Source organism: Phyllobates terribilis, unplaced genomic scaffold (assembly GCF_046119375.1).
Source record: "Phyllobates terribilis strain yellow unplaced genomic scaffold, ASM4611937v1 Scaffold_9__5_contigs__length_417890890, whole genome shotgun sequence".
NCBI lineage: Eukaryota > Metazoa > Chordata > Amphibia > Anura > Dendrobatidae > Phyllobates > Phyllobates terribilis.
Genome location: NW_027362769.1, coordinates 93,072,825 through 93,093,897, shown reverse-complemented (window position 1 = coordinate 93,093,897; position 21,073 = coordinate 93,072,825). Strand labels below are relative to the sequence as shown.

At 45.1% G+C, this 21,073-nt stretch overlaps 1 protein-coding gene across 1 annotated transcript in view; it reads right to left on the bottom strand.

The window, feature by feature from the left end:
- Positions 1 to 2,081: 2,081 nt before the first annotated feature.
- FRZB (frizzled related protein) overlaps positions 2,082 to 21,073 on the bottom strand; it is a 71,342-nt gene continuing 52,350 nt past the window's right edge. Inside the window, exons 3-6 of the mRNA XM_073646786.1 lie at positions 10,802 to 10,867; positions 7,514 to 7,718; positions 5,078 to 5,141; positions 2,082 to 2,957 (exon numbers count right to left, since the gene is read on the bottom strand). Of these exons, the coding sequence (XP_073502887.1) occupies positions 2,865 to 2,957; positions 5,078 to 5,141; positions 7,514 to 7,718; positions 10,802 to 10,867 (428 nt within the window). The 3' untranslated portion in view covers positions 2,082 to 2,864. The remainder of the gene's footprint in view (positions 2,958 to 5,077; positions 5,142 to 7,513; positions 7,719 to 10,801; positions 10,868 to 21,073) is intronic.

The following is a 21,073-nucleotide window of genomic DNA, read 5'->3' as shown; positions in this document are numbered from 1 at the left end:
AGTTGTTGATCAATAATAAAAATATTCCTTTAAAATACAACTTGCCTAATAATTCTGCACGCAGTGTATATATGTTGTGGAATACCTATACTAACTATAAAGAAGCAAATCTCTACCTGACGCAGCTTCACCTCTTCCTACTCTGCCTGATTCTGGGGTAGACTGACGAGCATGGCGGCGCCAGGTCTTATATAGACCTGATGATGCTGTGCGGCCAGCCAATCACTGTAATGCCCACAACCACCATGGCTACGGCATTACAGTGAGTGGCAGGCAATCCTTGCTTGTTCATTGGCTCTCTAAAGAGCCCCAAACATGCAGGGAGGGGACCCGAGTTCCCGCCGAGCAACCAGGATATACTTGCCGAGCTTGTTGAGCACCGTGATGCTCGGGTGAGTACCAAGCAGTGGCGAGCACATTTGCTCATCACTAATCACAATGTGTAAAACATTTTAGTTTAAATTGTGTTCTTGGCAGATATAAGATCATACTATATTTTGCACTGCTTACAAGACATGTAAAATATAAAGTAATGCAATATCACCTACTAACAGTAAAGTTAGCCTAACACTAATTATGTAAATGTGTTAGACACTACCTCTTCAGACTTATGTATAAGTAACATAGCATTATAGAATGCTAGCTTTTCCAGACATTTACCAGTCATTAATCACATGACTTGTCCTTGTATTACATGCATTAAAGATGTGGCATCCTTATTCCAATAATTTATAATACACATTACACCTATATGCATCCATTTCAAAACAATGGCCCTGATTCATCAAAGCAGTGTTGATGAATATGTAGCAATACTTTGTGTTTTCCAATTCGAATTTGCCAGATCCTACTGATTTCCCCAGGAATTTAGTGTCCCTTATTATGCTCTAGCATCTTTACCAACTCCAGAGCATCATAAGCATAAGATAAAAAAATAAAAAAATCCTTATACCCACATCTTGGCCCCACTGCTCCTCACCATCACCCATACGTTCCTCGCTACATCTTCTGATTACTGTCACTTGCACTGAAATCCTTATGACCTTGACGTGCCCCATGACCTTGTGCATGGCTTGCAGAACCATCCAGGGTCTCATCAGAGCTTGAAGTTCCAGCCTAGCTGGAAAGGCTAGTGGGACTTCAGCGTCGGGTCGGTGATCAGAAGAAGCGACGGGGACCGGACAGGTGGGAGTGGGGAGCGACGGGGCTGGAGAGTTGAACAGTATAATGAATATAAGGATTTTTTAACATTTTTAAAAATTTTGATAGCCCTTTACGATTTAGAAAAATGCTGATTCTGCACAGAAATAAATTATAAAATATTTGGCGGCTGTAGATTTTTGTAAAATTCAAGTATAATTCAATTCCACTCTAATATATTTGCTAATCTCTACTGGCAAGTTTTTCACTCTTTGGGGTTTATTTGCACCATAACCTATGAGTCTTTATTGACAATATTGCATGTGAGTGTAATGATAACAGCAATACTTGTCCTATACAGCTTAATTGAAGCCGCATGGGAGTTCATCTAGGGCACACAAAGTACCCAGCTCAAGACTGATTAGCACTTTTGTTTGATCATTTTGTAATTATATTCTTGCCTATGTACATGTATCACACAGATTGCCTGATATGAAGAACTTTTCCTGATGATCAGGTATAGGCCTCCAGCATTGGAATGGAGAATTCTTGCTTTACAGATTTTAACATATCATCCATTAACTATTAAATAGTGGGAAGGGGTTCGTCCATTGAACAGTATTGGTTCCCTTGATCTAACGCTTAAAAAGTAATCGTCATTTGAATTTTTATTTCATAAATCAATGGTACACATGATAATAAGAACCTTTATAATATATCTTATCAGAGAGATCTGCTTATTTCTCCTCCAGGTCTGATCTTTAATTATCAAAATTCTCAATTCTCAAGTAAAATCTGTTTTCAGTGAAGACAGACTTTCCCATTACTGAGGTAGGAGAAGGCAGTTGCTGCCGATAACTTTCTATGTAGACGGGAGGAGGAGTTCTGCCTCTCACTCCTCCTCCTCTCCCTACGTACGTTCATGGGAGGAAACTCACCAACAGAGTGGAAGCTGTTTTATTGGGGGGAAGAATGGGCTAAAATTCCTCTAAGCTGATGTGCAAGACTAATCAACATTTACCAGAAACATTTAGATGCAGTTATTGCAGCACAAGGTGGTCATACCAGATTCTAAAAGCAAAGGTTCAAATACTTTTGCTAATTACAGACATGATATAGGATAATTTTCCTAATTTATGATGATGATAGGAGCATCATATTGAGGAGCATTGCATGTCTTATAAGCCTCCTTACACTGACATGCCAAATCAGATCTCTTGCTTTGCACTGAGGAGAGGCAACACCCCGAAACACCATGTCTTCAAATTGAGATTCTCGTTTGCTTTTAGCCGAAGTCATTTGGCAAGGCTTGGTGAAGGGTCGATATTGACTTTTAGGATTGCTACTTCCAATAGGTGGCGCTAGAGTTCAAGTCCTCTTCCTCTCTGAAGAGGCAGTTTGCATAAGCCCAATAATATGTTAGAGGAAACAATCAATTCGTAGATCAGAAATTTATTGAACATGAATTCTTTCCTTGTTTCTCATCCACTAAGTTGCTTTATTTCTTACCAATAAAGAAAACTTTAACATCTCTAGAAGTGGAATAAATCTATTGCTTAGTAATCCGTGCAAATATAAAAGAGGAAAAAACTACAATCAACTACAATATCTTGTAGTAAACAATAGGTTATAACGTGCAATAGTGCAATTTCTTCTTTGCTGCTCCAACAATGCAAATCTTTGTATAAGAGTCCACAGAGTTTTATATACACCGTTCCCTAAGTCTAGCTCTGCATTTGTCTTGAATTGCTGTTTTTATTGTCATTTTGTGTGACCGATTTGATTTTTCGTGGACGACGCAATTTCTGATCCCAGCGCTGAAAGTAGAAGAGAAAATGTATGTGAAAATAAAATCAGAACAACATAAATAATAATGTCGTACAAGAATTACATTACTTGAGCTGCATACAATGTGGCACATTTTGCCACTGTTTTTTGGGTACGATGATTTAGTATTACATGGGGACAGTATTCTGTGTGGCTCTGGCTCTGTCAAGGTAAGGAAATCTGTTTTGTGTTTTCAAAGGTAGGGTGTTTTTGGGGCATAGTTCAATATTAGAGCTAATTTAAAGAGGTCGTCTGGACTCTTCAACTACAAGTCTGCAGTCAATCTAAGTGACTGCAGACTTGTGAATCCTCACATTGTGTGCACTGAGCACTGTGAAGATTCTCCAGTGCCGGCACTGGCAACAGCAGTCATATGATCACAACTATGCGATATGCATACTCTCAGCCACAATCCAACTAGACTGTTTCCGGCCTCGCTCAATACACTAACATTGAGCGAGGCCGAGCCCATCTATTTGGAATGTGGCCGGGAGGATGCATATCGCATAATCATTTGGACCGGAGAATCCCCACAGCATGCAATGATCACTATGTGAGGATTCACAAGGCTGCAGTCACATAGAGGGCTGCAGACTTGTAGTTTAAGACTGGACAACCCTTTTAAGAAGTTACTCTCAACAGTGCAAGTGGTCATCTTTCCACACACCGATCCCAAGTACGAGCTCATAAATGCCCCACCATTTATTATTTTTAAGACTTCTGGTACAGCAATCCGCTTTCTCCAGCAATCCTACAGACCGAGAGGCACCACATGCTTTGCTAGGGTTTCATTCCAGTGGGACATATCAGAGATTCATTCTCGGGATTGGTAAGAGTCCAACAGCTGAGATAGGTGATAGCTTGCAGTGTTGAGTTGAAAATAATCATTGAAGAGTAGGGAAACAGTACAATAAGAGTATATAAAGACTATGTTTTCTACAATCTGTTGGCCTGACTTATCATTGTTCGTTTTATGATTCTTTTTACTCAATAACTCCCAAATTCATAATATAGGCCAAGACATTGCGGAGAGTTTGGACACTACTCCACTGATCACTCATGTTCACTTATGAAGGTTTCTATAGAATCAACTATTTGACAAAGGAAAATGTAACTATATTCAATGGTAAATTGCCAAACTCAATGAGCTTATAGCTTGAGTTGGGCTTCTTCCTGACAAAGAGGTTGTCTTAGATTCCTATCTTCATAAGTGCCCCAGCTTCCTGGCCCAAACTGCCCACTCTCAGATATTGCTAGCAAGTGACAAATTTGCCTCTGCAACATCGGAGGAGTGCTGTGATGCTGGAGCTGGCCAGATCCAATATTATGGACAGCTTCAGAGTAGCGCTGGCACGTTGTATAGCAAACAGCTTGCAAGAGCATGCCCCTTGCCTATGAAACCGGTCACCTCCCATTGAAAGCAAAGGTGGCTAGTATGCTTTGCAACAAGCTGTAATCTATATAATTAAAAATCCCTCCATTTTTGAAAACAGAGTATTTTTAATAAGAGGTAAGTTGTAAAGTTGCTTGTTTTTCCAAGCACTTTGCAATTTTTCCTATTTAATGAGATGAGATCACGCCTTTCACTTCACTTTCCCATAGATTTTATGGTCATGGAGTGATACTGTCACAGGTGTGTCAGGTGTAACAGACAGTCACTCTGAATCTGTTTGTAGAAGGTCGCTGAGCCTGATATTGCAGACGCCTTCTTAACCTTTCTGCCTTTAGGACCCAGCGGCTACCTCCCTCCTGGTGTTAATTGACACAGCCTTGCATGGGAGTAAAAACTGTCAGTTTGCTGCAGGAGATCGCCGGTGATATTCACATGTTCCCTTGTGAATATCACCAGCGATCTCTTGAGGCAAACTGACAGTTTTTAACTCCCATGCAAGGGTGTGTCAATTAACAACAGGAGGGAGGAAGCCGCTGGGTCCTAAAGGCAGCATGGTTAAGAAGGCGTCTGCAATGCCAGGCGCAGCAACCTTCTACAAACAGATCCAGAAAAACAGTCTGTTACACCTGACACACCCTTGACAGATATGCGCTGTATCCTCTAAATTCCCCTTGTCGTCTACTCCTACAATCCAGCAGCAAGTATTTGTATTCTTACCTTAACTTTTTTTGCAAGACGATCCCTCCACTTTTCAGCAAGGGAACCTTCCACTAACAGAAGTCTGTGTTGAAAAAAAAAATATTTTTTATTTATCTCCTGTCTGGTAATATTTTGCATTTAAAATACATGTCTACCTTTTAACGCAATGTGAGCCTGTTAGTGCGCGTTGCTTTCAGTGACATCACTTGCAGGGGCGGCACTGGTCTCTGCACACCAGGTGTTCTTCTTACAACGTGCACTGACCGTGCGCTCTCTTGTCGGCTCGTTACTTCTTATCACAACCGGCGAGTGAGTGTACTGTCATGTTGCACAGTGACAAGAATCTGCTGAGCATCCGTAAGAATTGACAACCGACACATGCACAATAGAGAGGGGACAAGCCCAGCTCCTGAAACAGGATCCCAAAAGTGCAGAAATGCATTCTGCTAATCTACAGGGCTGGGCTCTGAGCAGAATCAGACTCCTTCTCCTTATGGCAGCTGACAATATATCATATACTCCCTTCTTACTTTCCTTGCAGAAGAAGACTTCTCAGATATATTGCCATGCTATTGTTCCTACCCTGAAAAGCAGGACAGAAAGCTATTTCTCTTGGCAGCTGTCACAAAGAATCACTTTGCCAATAAGTGGGTGTGGGAATAGTAACTAAGCATGGATGGGTGTCAGCTTAACATGTGGCTGTGGACATTGCTGTACACTATGAACATCTGGTGCTGCTATATTATGTAAATCATTTTTTAACAACATTTAAATGGAAACCATTGTTTATTTCTATGATCTATCAAATAAGTATCAAACTTAAAACAGATCTGTCATCAAATTAATTTCACAGTAAAAACAGCATACTTTATTAAATAAATCTCTTAGACCTGATGAGGCTGATATACATACAGGGTGGGCCATTTATATGGATACACCTAAATAAAATGAGAATGGTTGGTGATATCAACTTCCTGTTTGTGGCACATTAGCACATGGGAGGGGGAACCATTCCCATTTTATTTAGGTGTATCCATATAAATGGCCCACCCTGTACTTTGACAATATATGTCACAATGGCTGTACAATCATTTTTGAATGTTTTTCTAAGGCCCCTTCACACGTCCTGATAGATCCAGTACTGGAGAAAACAGTGTGTATAATCTGTGTGCCATCCGTATGCTATCCGTGTGTCTGTGTGTACCACCCGTGTGCCATCCGTGTGCACCATCAGTGTGACATGTACTGGAATAGAATGCGGAATAGAAATGACAGATGTTTAGGTGTTATATGTGCAAAGATAAAGAATAGATAGATAGATAGATAGATAGATAGATAGATAGATAGATAGATGTCAGTGAGAAATATAATCAGTGCAGTATGTGTGTAGTTTTCTGTACTTGTATTTAGCACAAAAATAAAGGAAAAAAATTATAATTTTAATAACCAGCTAAGGGAAACCAGACAGCTGTGAGCTCGTCTTAATAGTCTGGGAAGGGGCCAATATCTATGGAGTTTTCCAGTCTATTAATATCAGCTCACAGCTGTCTGCTTAGGCTTAGCCTTTACTGGTTATTAAAAATAAGCGAGATCCCACGTCATTTTTTTGGGTCCCCCCTATTTTTAATAACCAGCAAAAGCTAAGCAGACAGCTAATAGATATTTCTGGGAAGGCTGAGGGCTGGTCTTATTAGGCTGGGAAGGGGCCAACATCCATGGCCCTTCCCAGTCTTTTAATATCAACCCGCAGCTGTCTGCTTAACCTTTGCTGGTTATTAAAAAGAGGGGGGACCCCACATCATTTTTTTAGGGTCCCCTTTTTATAATAACCAGTATAGGCTAAGCAGACAGCTGTGAGCTGATATTAATAGACTGGGAAGGTCCATGGATATTGACCCCTTCCCAGACTATTAAGACTAGCTAACAGTTTTTTGCTTTCCCTCAGCTGGTTATTAAAAATAAGGAGAACCCCACACCATTGTTTTTCATTTATTTATTTATTTTTGTGCTAAATATAAGTACAGAAAACTACACATGCAAAGTACTGATTATATATTTCATTGACATATTTCTTTATATTTATCTATCTATCCTCTAACACCTAAACATCTGTAAATTCTATTCTGCATTCTAATCCAGTATGTGTCACATTGATGGTGCACACGGATAGCACACGGTTTATACACATGGACCCGGTTATCACGGATACTGTTTTTTCTAGTACCGGAAATATCAGGACGTGTCAAGGGGGCCTTAGACATTAATTTTCAAAGTAAGTTCACTAGTCTCATCAGGTATAAGTTGTCTTTTTAAAAAAGTAATTAGTTTTGTGTATCCACAGCAAAGTCCTTATGTAACAATTTGGATATTGTTATGAATTTGCGTCAGATTCTTAAGAAATTAATGATGTCTGAGCTTAAACTTACACAGAGTACAAATTCTAAATGTTCCTACCTCGTGCGCTCCTTATCTTCATATCCCATTATTATATACTCCTCATTGACCACCAGCTGAGGGCACAGGCAGCCAGAGTTCGTGTACAGGGTGACTGTATCTTTGGGAATGTTCACCAAGGAAGACTTTAGAATCTCCTTGACTTCTACGACTGCGGTGGCATCATGGCATTTCACTTTTACTTCTTTCACTTTGGCGCGAATTACTGAAAGAAGCAAATAATAAATGAATTATCAGCCTAAATAAATTTTTAGAAAAACTTTATAAATGCTGAAGATTTAATAGATGACTCATTAGATTACCGTAGTTATGTGGGAAGCAAAAATCGCTTTTTTTTACCTAAATAATGCAACTTTTCCACAATTCTAATATGACCTTGACTCATCTGCTTGATTCTATAATATTCTCCTTTTAACATCTGTCAACATCCCAATCCTAATTCATCTGCCCTTTCTATCTTGAATAATTTTTAACTTAGTATTATCTTCTTTCCTCAGGAATGTACCGCTTCTTTGCCTTCGGGCTTTCTGCCTGCCGGGGAAGGCGGCGTGATCCTGAAGATTATCAGCCAAACTATCAGCATGGTTGTGCTGCTAATATTAAAGGGGTGGTGCGAAATACAAATTCATTTTCATCCTAAAATGACGCAAGTGACGCCAGTGGTGTGGGCGGGGTTATAGAGAGCATAGCATTCTGAGCACTGCTAGACCTGCAGCAGAGTAAACAGTGATAGCATCAAATGACCGCATGCGGATTAGAAAGTGATACATCACTGGAATCAGGGTCTCAGCCCCTACATCATGCTGCTCTCAGATTACATAGTAAAAATCTGCTGACAAATTGCCTTTAAGAAATTTTGATAATTGAATGTAATTATCTAATAGTCTGAATGGAGAGGGATTGTAAAGAGCATTTATCGCTCTCAAAGCTTTTCTGCATTATACAAATATTAAATCCATTTCAATGTGTACTGTGGAATGCAAAATTTCCACTGACATGGCGCTGCAGAGAATTGAAGACTACTACCAGTTTTTCCCAAAGATTAAAGCTGACTGCAGGTGGTAACAGCAATGGTGGCTACGTGATCAACTTATGTCAAGGGATCCTAGTATCAAGTACAGACTGTTCAGGTGAGAGAACACATTTAAAGGCTTTGTCTGGTCCTCAGAAGTTGACCTACAGTTTAAATGAGGTTTTTATGTTAAATGTATTTTTTTATATTTGGCCATGTTATTTTATTTTCCATATTATAATATGCATAAAAAACAATGAAATCTTTCAATTGCCCCACTGACCACTGGAACTATTCTAGACTTCTACTTTCTGTTCTTTCAGGAAATACACATGTACATGAGCAAGAATAGACTGTGTCATTCCTTATCTTTTGTATTATAGCATCTAATGAGCGTGTGTGAAGGTCACTGTGAAGTAATGAGGAGCTGTGGCATCACCTATTGTGTTATCCTGTGTTATCTTCTTTATATATTGAGCTGTAAACCTGCTCGTGATGATAATGAGACTGCGTAAAAAACAGTAAATACCGGTGCTTCTCACAAAATTAGAATATGATCAAAAAGTTAATTTATTTCAGTTCTTCAATACAAAAAGTGAAACTCATATATTATACAGAGTCATTACAAACAGAGTGATCTATTACAAGTGTTTATTTCTGTTAATGTTGATGATTATTTCTTACAGCCAATGAAAACACAAAAGTCATTACTGTATCTCCGCAAATTAGAATACTTTATAACAGCAGCTTGAAAAATGTTTAAAATCTGAAATATTGGCCTACTGAAATGTATGTTCAGTAAATGCCCTCAATACTTGGTCGGGCTCCTTTTTCATCAATTACTGCATCAATGCGGCAATGTGGCATGGAGGCGATCAGCCTGTGGCACTGCTGAGGTGTTATGGAAGCCCAGGTTGCTTTGATAGCAGCCTTCAGCTCGTCTGCATTGTTGGGTCTGGTGTCTCTCATCTTCCTCTTGACAATACTCCATAGATTCTCTATGGGGTTAAGGTCAGGCGAGTTTGCTGCCAATCAAGCACAGTGATACTGTTGTTTGTAAACCAGATATTGGTACTTTTGTCAGTGTGGACAGGAGCCAAGTCCTGCTAGAGAATGACATTTCCATCTCCAAAAAGCTTGTCGGCAGAGGGAAGCATGAAGTGCTCTAAAATTTCCTGGTAGACGGCTGCGCTGACTTTGGTCTTGATAAAACACAGTGGACCTACACCAGCAGATGACATGGCTCCCCAAACCATCACTGATTGTGGAAACTTCACACTAGATCTCAAGCAGCTTGGATTGTGGCCTCTCTACTCTTCCTTCAGACTCTGGGACCTTGATTTCCAAATGAAATGCAAAATTTACTTTCATCTGAAAACAACACCATGGACCACTGAGCAACAGTCCAGGTCTTTTTCTCCTTGGCCCAGGTAAGACTCTTCTGACGTTGTCTATTGGTCATGAGTGACTTGACACAAGGAATGCGACACTTGTAGCCCATGTCCTAGATACGTCTGTGTGTGGTGGCTCTTGAAGCAATGACTCCAGCAGCAGTCCACTTCTTGTGAATATCCCCCAAATTTTTGAATGGCCTTTTCTTAACAATCCTTTCAAGGCTGCGGTTATCCCGGTTGCTTGTGCACCTTTTTCTACCACACTTTTTCCTTCCACTCAACTTTCCATTATTATGCTTGGATACAGCACTCTGTGAACAGCCAGCTTCTTTAGCAATGACCTTTTGTGGCTTATCCTCCTTGTGGAGTGTGTCAAAGACTGCCTTATGGACATCTGTCAAGTCAGCAGTCTTCCCCATGATTGTGGAGCCTACTGAAACAGACTAAGGGACCTTTTTAAATGCTTAGGAAGCCTTTGCAGGTGTTTATTGTTAATTATTTTACTTTACTGAAATAATGACTTTTGTGTTTTCATTGGCTGTAAGCCACAATCATCAACATTAACAGAAATAAACACTTGAAATAGATCGCTCTGCTTGTGATGACTCTATATAATATATGAGTTTCACTTTTTGTATTGAAGAACTAAAATAAATTCACTTTTTGATGATATTCTAATTTTGTGAGAAGCATCTGTATAAGTATATATACTTACTTGCCCCAGTGGCCAGTTTGAAGATTGCAAGTTTTCTATTTTTTTTCCCCCAATACAAATAGTAATATAAAATTTAAAAACATAAAAGCCTGAATTAAACAATAGATTTTTATGATACATTTCTTTTAAATAAAATAAATGGATAACAAAGCTGTTTTCTCACTTACCATAGTTGTAGTTATTTTTGAGATAGGTCTTTTGTGAAGCTTTCATTGGCTTACATCTACAATGCTCTGAAAAAAAAAAAGAAGAAAACCCACATTCATTATCCTGCCACGATAGTGCCATCATAATTACAAGGAGAGTATAGTGATATATAATTATCAGTATGTAACCCCTCATTTGTTCTAAGCCTATTTATTAAAATGAGCCATCACGACGACTTATTTCACAATAACCTTACAAAAGTGAACTATAGGACACTCAAAATTATTGATGTTGCATTAAATACAGAAACAAAAATCAACTGTTCATCATCAGCAAAAATGTATAAGGCAAGAGCATTATGTTGGCGTTGGTATTTCTCTGAACAATCACAAACCTATGGTAAACCTATAAACAATTAGACATACAAAAAGAAATAAAATAAATATAATAACCAACTGTAATATATCTGATTGCTTTCTTTAAGGCCACATTCACTCGTTCAGTATTTGGTCAGTATTTTACATCAGTATTTGTAAGCCAAAACCAGGAGTGGGTGATAAATACAGAAGTGGTGACGTGTTTCTATTATACTTCTCCTCTGATTGTTCCACTCCTGATTTTGGCTTACAAATACTGATGTAAAATACTGACAAAATACTGAACAAACCTTAAAGGTGATGGTGGTAGGGAGGGGGCATTTTGATAATTCACACCCATATTTTTTGTTTTGTCAACCTGTCAACAGAACAAAAGATTTGCCAATTTGCCAGGCAAGGAAAGGAAATATTCAGAATCCCTTCAAGTATGTTATTAGAATTTCCCCTCTGTGATGTATAAGTATTCATCTTCGGGTTCACAATCAACGTTCTAATTCAACCCCAAAACAGAGATTAAGGTCAGGACTATGTGCGGCCACTAGAGTTCCTCCAAATCAGACTCCTCAAACTATATCTTTATGGACCTCACTTTGCACACAGGGACACAGTCTGCTGGAGCAGGAAAGGGTCGTTACCAAACTGTAGCCCCCAACGTAAAGTTGTTGAGCAGATATCAATTATAGAGGATGAGATGACAATTTTTATAGATATTTCTGACGCGCCCCTGGGCCTGTGTCGCGCTGCGTTGCGCACGCGGGAGCTTACCCGGAGCCGGATCTCTTGAGGGTGGTAGTCTCGTGGCGGCGACCCGGTCCGCGCCCAGGGAGTCAAACTGAGCGGCGATGTACTAGCAGTAGATGGTTGGTGACTACGCCACCCGTTGAATGCAGCTATGGAGCTGCCGCTGCAGGGCAGACCGCTGAGGCCGGTGGAAGGATGGTGCAGCGTGGATGGTATAACCCCCAACGGGAGGGGTATGGCCTCAGGGCAGCCGACGTGGATGATGGGGGTAGCAGGAACCACTCAGAGACGGTGCGGTGTAGTTCAGGGTCTTTACTGGTGACAAAGATAGACCCTCCCGGAGTACTTGCTAGTGATAGGGGCCTGGTCAGTCCTTGAGCAGATGGGATCTCCCCTGGCCAGGCGGAGTTGTAGGCCTTCCCAACTAACTGTACTCTTCTGGCTACCTTGCTAGAGGCGGGAATAAGTAGCCCATGTCCCTGAGTGTACCGTGTGGTGCTCACCCGTATGGCCGGTGACTCGGGGCCTTCTAATGGCTTCCGCTCCACGATGGCGGTGCTGGTCCCACGCGTGTGACCGTGCCTTCGGGCTTCTGGGCCAGAGGACCTGAAATCCTCTGCCGGACGGTTTCTGCTGCTGGGTAGGAGTTAGTCCCCACAGCCTCGGACTCCGGGTCCGGTAAGAAATCTTCTCAGTCAGGGCGAGCTCTGTAGCTGCCAGCCCCTGACTCCTTGTAACACTGCTCCCCACAGAGCTCCTGATGTTTCTTGCTATGCTGCTTCTCTTCTCTACTCTTGTTCTGTCTTCTTTCTCACTAACTCTGCCTCAGCCCCGGGTTTATATAGGGGAAGTCCTTCCCCTCCCAAGACTGGGCAGGAGGTGTGTCATGCACAGGATCCCTGACCAAAGGACCTCCCACCTGCTCTCAGACGTAATATCTCTATCACTGTGGCAACCAGACCCCTGGGGTGTCACATTCCCCCCTAGTGAAATTTAGTACTCCGGGACTAAACATATTTTTTTTTTTTTTTTTTTTTTAGAAAAACATAACAAGGTATAACAATAACAATACAATAAGAAAAACACATAAGATGGTTACGGCGTGTCCGCAACCGGGTGCAGTTTTGAAAAGCAAGGTGTCCATTTCACCAAAACAGGGAGACGTAACCAGGTAGGGGCCTGTCCTGCCCCGAGTCCTTAACAGTCTTTAGTCCATCCTGGGTTACGCTCCAACTATGTACAAGGATTCCCGGTAAATCCACCAAGGACTCCTAAAAAGAACTAGAAACACAAAATTATACACAAGCAACTATAAACAAGTAAACATTATAAGATAGCTTAAACATTTAGATCCTCCAACGTGCGGGTAGCTGGCCTCTAGTGGCCCTAGTGGACCTACGGAGCTGACTGTCTGGCCCTGAACTACAGGGTGTAGGAGCTGCCAAGGGTAAACTGGGCAGCTGTCCATGGGCCCTCTGGCTCACTAGGGGTATGGCATGCTCACTATAAGCAGAGGGTTGATTTTCCGGGTCTGCTTGTGTAGAGTCTTCTGCCTCCTGGACCGGCTGTTCTTCCAGCTCTACCGGTTGCTCCGTAGGTTCTTGGGATGATGGTTGGAGGAAGGTGAGTACGGGTACCACAACTGCACCATTGACTTGAGTCCAAGACCGAGGGAAGTCCCCGAGCACGGTACTAACCATATCTTCCCTTTCCTCTACGGGTCGATGGTCTTCTTGTTCCTCTTCAGGGTTCCTCAGTTGTTCGGGACACTTCTTCAGGTGGTCCCGGGATACAATGGCTGTGGTTTCCCCTCCGTCTTTACTGATGGTACAGACCTTCGGGTTTTCGTGGCTTGAGGGCAGTACGGTGTACGGGTCCTTCTCCCACTGGTCGTCCAACTTGTGGAGCCGTCTCTTCCTCTTCAAGACCTGCTCTCCGGGTACCAGGGGAACAGCGGGAGCATACTGGTTGTAAGTTTTCTCTTGTCTTTCCCTAGCCTGACAGAGACTTCGCTCCACGCTCTCCTGTACTCTCCGGTACTGCTGCTGCCTCTCTGTGTCCCAGTCTGTTTCTGGTGAAGTGTCCTCGGGTGTCAGGACTCCCATTTCCAGGTCAACAGGTAACTTACCAGGTCTTGCCCTCATTAGGTAAGCCGGGGTACAGTTGGTGGAACCTACCGGGATGTGGTTGTATAGGTCCACCAGATCGGGCAACTTTTCAGGCCACAGACTGCGTTCTTCCAGGGGCAATGTTTTTAGAAGATCCATTACCACCTGGTTCATTTTTTTCACAAAGTCCATTAGTCTGCGGATGGTAGGGTGTCGTCCTTATCTTCCGGCAGCCATACAGATTGCAGAATTCCTGGAAGACCTCCGCTTCAAAGGCAGGTCCCTGGTCCGTCAGCACTTGGTCCGGGTACCCGTGTGGACGGCAAAAGTGCTGCTGGAAGGCTCTAGCTGCTGTTTGAGCCGTTAAGTCCTTGACGGGGACGACAACCAGAAACCGGGAGTAATGATCCACGATGGTTAACGCGTAGACGTAGCCACTTCTGCTTGGGGTCAGTTTTACATGATCCAAGGCTACCAGTTCCAACGGTTGCCGGGTGACGATGGACTGCAGGGGAGTCTTCTGGCTGGCGCGGTCCTTCCTTCTCAGGTTGCACGGGCCACAGTCTCTGCACCACTTCTCAATGGTTCCCCTCATGCCTACCCAGTGGAATCGCTCGCGCAGCAGGAACTCCAGCTTCTTCCACCCGAAGTGTCCAGCTCCGTCGTGGTATGCCTCCATCACCATGGCTGCGTCTCTTCGTGGCACCACTACTTGCCAGAGTAATTCATGCGTCCGGGAGTTAACCATTCTGCGGCACAACTTCCCTTTGTAAAGGAACAGTCGACTCTTCTCTGCCCATAGTTGTTTGGCTTCCTCCGGAGCGTCTGGTTCAAGGCGAGCCTCCGGCCGAGTCAGCATCTCCTTCACCAGTCGGACGGCAGGGTCGCTGTCTTGCGTTTCCGCCCAGTTGTAGTGAGGTAAGGGGTTCAACGTAGCAGCCTGCTTACTCCTTACCCGGTGGGAATACTGGATAGTCCCATGACGGTGGAACGCAGGGAGTTCAATTTCTTCCAGTCCCTCCGGATCTTCTCCTTCGTCCGGCAGGTTGGGCATCCTGGACAGGGCGTCCGCGTTAATATTGGAGCGCCCTGCCCGGTATTTGATTATGAACTCGTAGTTGGACAGACGGGCCATCCACCTCTGCTCCAGGGCACCGAGTCTTGCCGTGTCCAGGTGTGTCAACGGGTTGTTATCCGTGTACACGGTGAACCGGGAAGAAGCAAGGTAATGCTTAAAGCGCTCAGTGACTGCCCATACCACGGCCAGGAACTCTAGCTTAAATGAGCTATAATTCTCGGGGTTCCTTTCGGTGGGTCGCAGTTTTCGGCTGGCGTAGGCGATTACTCGTTCTTTCCCCTGCTGGATCTGGGACAGTACGGCTCCTAGCCCGATGTTACTGGCGTCGGTGTAGAGGATGAAGGGCTGGCTATAATCCGGGTACGCCAAGATTTCATCCCCCGTGAGGGCCATCTTCAGCTGGCGGAAGGACTCTTCTTCTAGCTCTTCCCATTTGAAGGGCGGCTTCTGGTTCTTGGCCTTCCGGGACTGGCCTATCAGGAGGTCCTGCATAGGCGCTGCCTTTTTGGTGAAACCGGGAATAAACCTTCGGTAGTAGCCTACCAACCCGAGGAACTGCCGCACTTCTTTTACGCTGGAGGGGCTTGGCCATCCCTTAATTGCGGTGATCTTATCGGGGTCGGGAGCCACTCCGTCAGCGCTCACCACGTGTCCCAGGTACTGCACCTTTGGTTTCAGGAGGTGACACTTGGAGGGTTTCACCTTTAGGCCGTAACTCGCCAGAGCTTCGAACACCTCCGCCAGGTGTTTCAGGTGGTCCTCATAAGTTTTGGAGTATACGATGACATCGTCCAGGTACAACAGGACCGTCTCGAAGTTTCTGTGGCCCAGACAGCACTCCATTAATCGTTGGAAGGTTCCTGGGGCATTGCAGAGTCCGAACGGCATGCAGGTGAACTCACTAAGTCCCATCGGGGTGGTGAATGCGGTCTTCTCCCGGTCCGCCTCTGCTACAGGAACCTGCCAGTACCCACTAGTGAGATCCAAGGTAGAGAAGAAGTTAGCAGATCTTAAAGCAGCCAATGACTCCTCTATCCTTGGTAAGGGGTACGCATCCTTGTGTGTGATACGGTTGATTTTCCGGTAATCTACACACATCCTCATGGTGTTGTCTTTCTTTTTGACTAAAACTAGCGGGGCTGCCCAGGGGCTACAGCTATCCCGGATTACCCCAGCCTCCTTCATGTCTCTAAGCATCCCCTTGGCGTGTTGGTAATGTGCAGGGGGTACGGGTCGATACCTCTCTTTTATGGGAGGATGATCTCCCGTGGGGATGCGGTGTTCTACCCCCTTGACTCGCCCGAAGTCTAACGGGTGTTTACTAAACACTCTCTCATACTCTTGAACCACCCGGTAGACTCCCTGTTTCTGGTGGGAGGGAGTGGAGTCAGTTCCCAAGTGTAGTTGCTGACACCAATCCTCCATTACTTTCTTAGAGCCGTTACCTTCCTCCGGGTGAGATGGAGGCAAGGGTTCCACAGACTGTATAGAGTTTTGGTTGATGGTATATAATTTTGCTAGCGTGGCATACCGGGGCAGGTACACTTCCCTCTCCCCGATATTGATTATGCGAACGGGCACCCTCCCATGGCGTACATTGACCACCCCCCGTGCTGTCAAAATGGTGGGCCTACTGTCTGAGTAAACTGGTTCTACCATTGCCTGGTAATCTCTACCTCTCAGACCAATAGCTGCCCGGCACCAAATCATCATTTCGCTTTTTGGGGGCATGGCAATAGGGAAAGGGTCACACATTCTTACGCTACCAATCTCACCGCCGGAGAGTTCCACCTGTTGCCGTCGCATCAGTGCCCGGATCTCTTTCTGGAGCACTCGCTGCTCGCCGGAGCTGGCGTTCTTGGCAACCTGCTGTAGAAGGAAAATCACCTCTGCAAGACAATTCTCAATTACATTAGTTCCTAGAGTTATTTTTGGGTGGCTCTCATGTTTGTCAATGTCTACAATGATCAGTCCCTGTGCTGCCAGTTCGACTCTACCGATTTTGATGGTCACCTCTTTAAATCCGATCTGTGGCACGGGCTGGCCATTGCTGGCGATGATACTCAAGTCGTCGTCAGGGTAGCGGGTAATATCCGAGTCATTCCAGTACTGCTTAAAGAGCACGTACGGGATAGTGGTGACCTGTGACCCGGTATCCAGTAGGGCACTCATGGGAATGCCATCCAGTACCACAGGCAAGACTGGACGTCCTCCCACATATCTGTCGCGCCAGTTCGATGGGCCTGGTGATCTTTTTCCTGGGGGTTGGCCCTCTACCCCAGGTTGTGCCCGTTTAAAGAACAGTACCTTTCCATATGTCCGGGTTGATTGTAGCGGCGGCAGATGGGTCGTCCGTCCTCGCTGTATCGGTCACTGGGTCTTCCTCTGGCCGGTGGGGTCCTCCTTGGTCGACGCCACGGGATGTCCTCCGGTCTGGATGCCAGCTGGATCTTCCCTGGGGTGGAAACCTGTAAAGACTGCACAGTTCGGGTTAGCGCAGCAACGCTCTTAGCTAGCTCTTGGACCTGATGGCGTAGGTCTGGAGCCGGGTCATTGTCCAAAGCCTGCGCATCAGCTCCCACAGGCCCTGCCGACAAGGGCGCCGCCTCCTGGTGGTAAGTGATAGCTGGGCGCCTGTGGGTCACAACGCCACCCGGTGCCGGTTCTCGGACCACCCGGATGGCTCTGTCCTTGAACTGTGCAAAGTCCAGATGGGGATCCTGTAAGGCCATTGCCCGCAACTGGGTTCGGTGGGCATTGCAATATAAACCCTCTATAAATTGTTCAGTCAACAGCCTGTCCTCGTTTCCCACCCCATCAGGGTCGGTCTGCTTTATGGCCCTCAGGGCCTCTTGTAGGTTTAGTGCATAGTCCCTTATACTCTCATGCGCTCGCTGCTTGCACCCGTAGAATCTAAGCTTAATCTCGGCTGAGGTGCGGGTATCAAAGGTGTCCTTCAGCCGGGTTAGTATCCCTGCGACAGTCTTCCTCCCAGGTGGCCAGGATTTTACTTCCCTTTTGGCTGCCCCGGTTAGTTGGGCCACCAGGATGCTCACTTTTTGCTCTTCTGTGAGGGGGTACACCTGGAAGAGGCTATCCAGCTTTTCTCTAAAGTCATGCAGGGTATGTGACTCCCCTGAGTACTGGGGTAGCCAAGCTGCTCCCGGGATATAGGGCATGGTGAAGGGCATAACTGCAGCAGCGGTGGCGCTGGCGGGGGTTGAGGCAGTGAAGCTCTCCTCCGTATCCGACATCTTCCTCCCCCCTAGTGGACCGTGGCCTACCTTGCGATGATCCTGTTCCGTAGGCCGCGGCTCCGCAGTGGATCGTCAGGGTTGAGGACCTTCCGTCGCGCTCCGGTGACGTCGGCGTCTGCTGGGCTCCTTCCAGGACCTTACGCAACGTCCGGACGTGAGGCGGGGCTTCAGTTCTCGCGCGCTTTCGGAGTCCACGCCCCTCTTCTTCCCGCGCGGCGTCCTCAAGATGGCGTCCAATGGCGGAAAACTCCACGGATGGCGGGAAGAAGGTCGAAGATGGCGCCGGATGGCGGGAAACCTCCACGGATAGCGGGAATCTTCACCACTGGTAACTTTGAACAGTCTTTGCTTTTCAGGCACGCAGTACCCGGTGGTTGCGGGCACGAAATCCTGCCGACTACGCCAAAGTTGACGCGCCCCTGGGCCTGTGTCGCGCTGCATTGCGCACGCGGGAGCTTACCCGGAGCCGGATCTCTTGAGGGTTGTAGTCTCGTGGCGGCGACCCGGTCCGCGCCCAGGGAGTCAAACTAAGCGGCGATGTACTAGCAGTAGATGGTTGGTGACTACGCCACCCGTTGAATGCAGCTATGGAGCTGCCGCTGCAGGGCAGACCGCTGAGGCCGGTGGAAGGATGGTGCAGCGTGGATGGTATAACCCCCAACGGGAGGGGTATGGCCTCAGGGCAGCCGACGTGGATGATGGGGGTAGCAGGAACCACTCAGAGACGGTGCGGTGTAGTTCAGGGTCTTTACTGGTGACAAAGATAGACCCTCCCGGAGTACTTGCTAGTGATAGGGGCCTGGTCAGTCCTTGAGCAGATGGGATCTCCCCTGGCCAGGCGGAGTTGTAGGCCTTCCCAACTAACTGTACTCTTCTGGCTACCTTGCTAGAGGCGGGAATAAGTAGCCCACGTCCCTGAGTGTACCGTGTGGTGCTCACCCGTATGGCCGGTGACTCGGGGCCTTCTAATGGCTTCCGCTCCACGATGGCGGTGCTGGTCCCACGCGTGTGACCGTGCCTTCGGGCTTCTGGGCCAGAGGACCTGAAATCCTCTGCCGGACGGTTTCTGCTGCTGGGTAGGAGTTAGTCCCCACAGCCTCGGACTCCGGGTCCGGTAAGAAATCTTCTCAGTCAGGGCGAGCTCTGTAGCTGCCAGCCCCTGACTCCTTGTAACACTGCTCCCCACAGAGCTCCTGATGTTTCCTGCTATGCTGCTTCTCTTCTCTACTCTTGTTCTGTCTTCTTTCTCACTAACTCTGCCTCAGCCCCGGGTTTATATAGGGGAAGTCCTTCCCCTCCCAAGACTGGGCAGGAGGTGTGTCATGCACAGGATCCCTGACCAAAGGACCTCCCACCTGCTCTCAGACGTAATATCTCTATCACTGTGGCAACCAGACCCCTGGGGTGTCACATTTCCATTAAACTGTAAAACCTATAGTTGACCAGAAAAGAGCAAGCAAATCAAAAATGTCACAAATTAACCTGAGGCAATGGGGGAATCCTATGACAGTGTCACATTTTGTAAATAGTGACCAAGTCAATTTTTTTCAAATCTGACATATGTCACTTTATGTAGCAATAACTCTGGAATGTTCCAACATATCTCAGTGATTTTGAGACTGTTTTTTTCGTGACACATTGTACTTTATATACTGGGTTTAAAGTCTGCGTTTGTGCAGCGCTATGTGGAACGTGACATGCGTCGCTCTGGAGAGCCATTCCAGAGCGATGTATTTCGCGTTTCCCAGACTTTAAACCCAGTACATAAGGCAATCAGTTCTGATGAAGGTCCATGTAGGACCGAAATGTTAACACAACTACAAGGATTGCCAATAAAACCTTTTTGCATTCACTGCAACCTCTCGAATGCCAAGTTCTTCATTTATTTTGACTATGGGTTGGAACCCTACTTGTGCACCTCAGATTTTTACCAGGAGTGCAGTATATTTCTCTAGTATATTGTACTTTATGTTCATGGTAAATTTAGATCTATATTTTTGGGGGTTTATTTATAAAAATAACAGAAATTTGACAATTTTTTTTTAAAAAGATAGCAATTTTCAAGCTTATGAATGATTATCCCTTTAATCCAGATAGTCATACCATACAAAATAGTTAATAAATAACATTTCCCTCCAGTGTGCTTTACGTCAGCAGCACCATTTGTAAAATGTTCTTTTATTTTGTTAGAAGGTTTAAAATTGTAGCAGTAATTTTTCACTGTTTGAAGGAAATTTACAAAACTTATTTTTTTAGGGACCTATTCAGTTTTGAATTGACTTTGGGGGAGCCATAGATTGTAAAACCACCAAAAGTGATAACATTTTAAAAACTGCACCCCTCAACGTATTCAAAACTGCAGTCAGGTAGTTTATTAACCCTTCAGGTGATTTTCAGTAATTAATGTAAAATGGAATAACAGGAAAGAAAAATGCTATTTTTTCCACCTAAATGTTAACGTCTGGTACAGATCACTATAACCGGCAGACTCTAGGGCCGTTATTTGGCAGTGAATAGTCATGGCATTCATCAGGACCAGACATTCATAATCTCTGGGTGCCGAGGGGGTTAAAGAGGTAGCCCCCACACTCTGTTAACCATCTGGATGCCATAGTCGCTATTGACAGCAGAATCTAAGGGGTTAAACGGCCATGGTCTGTGCCAACACTGATCGATCGTGGCTAATGCAGCAGGGTGTCAGCTATAGTGTACAGCAGACAGCTGGTGCATT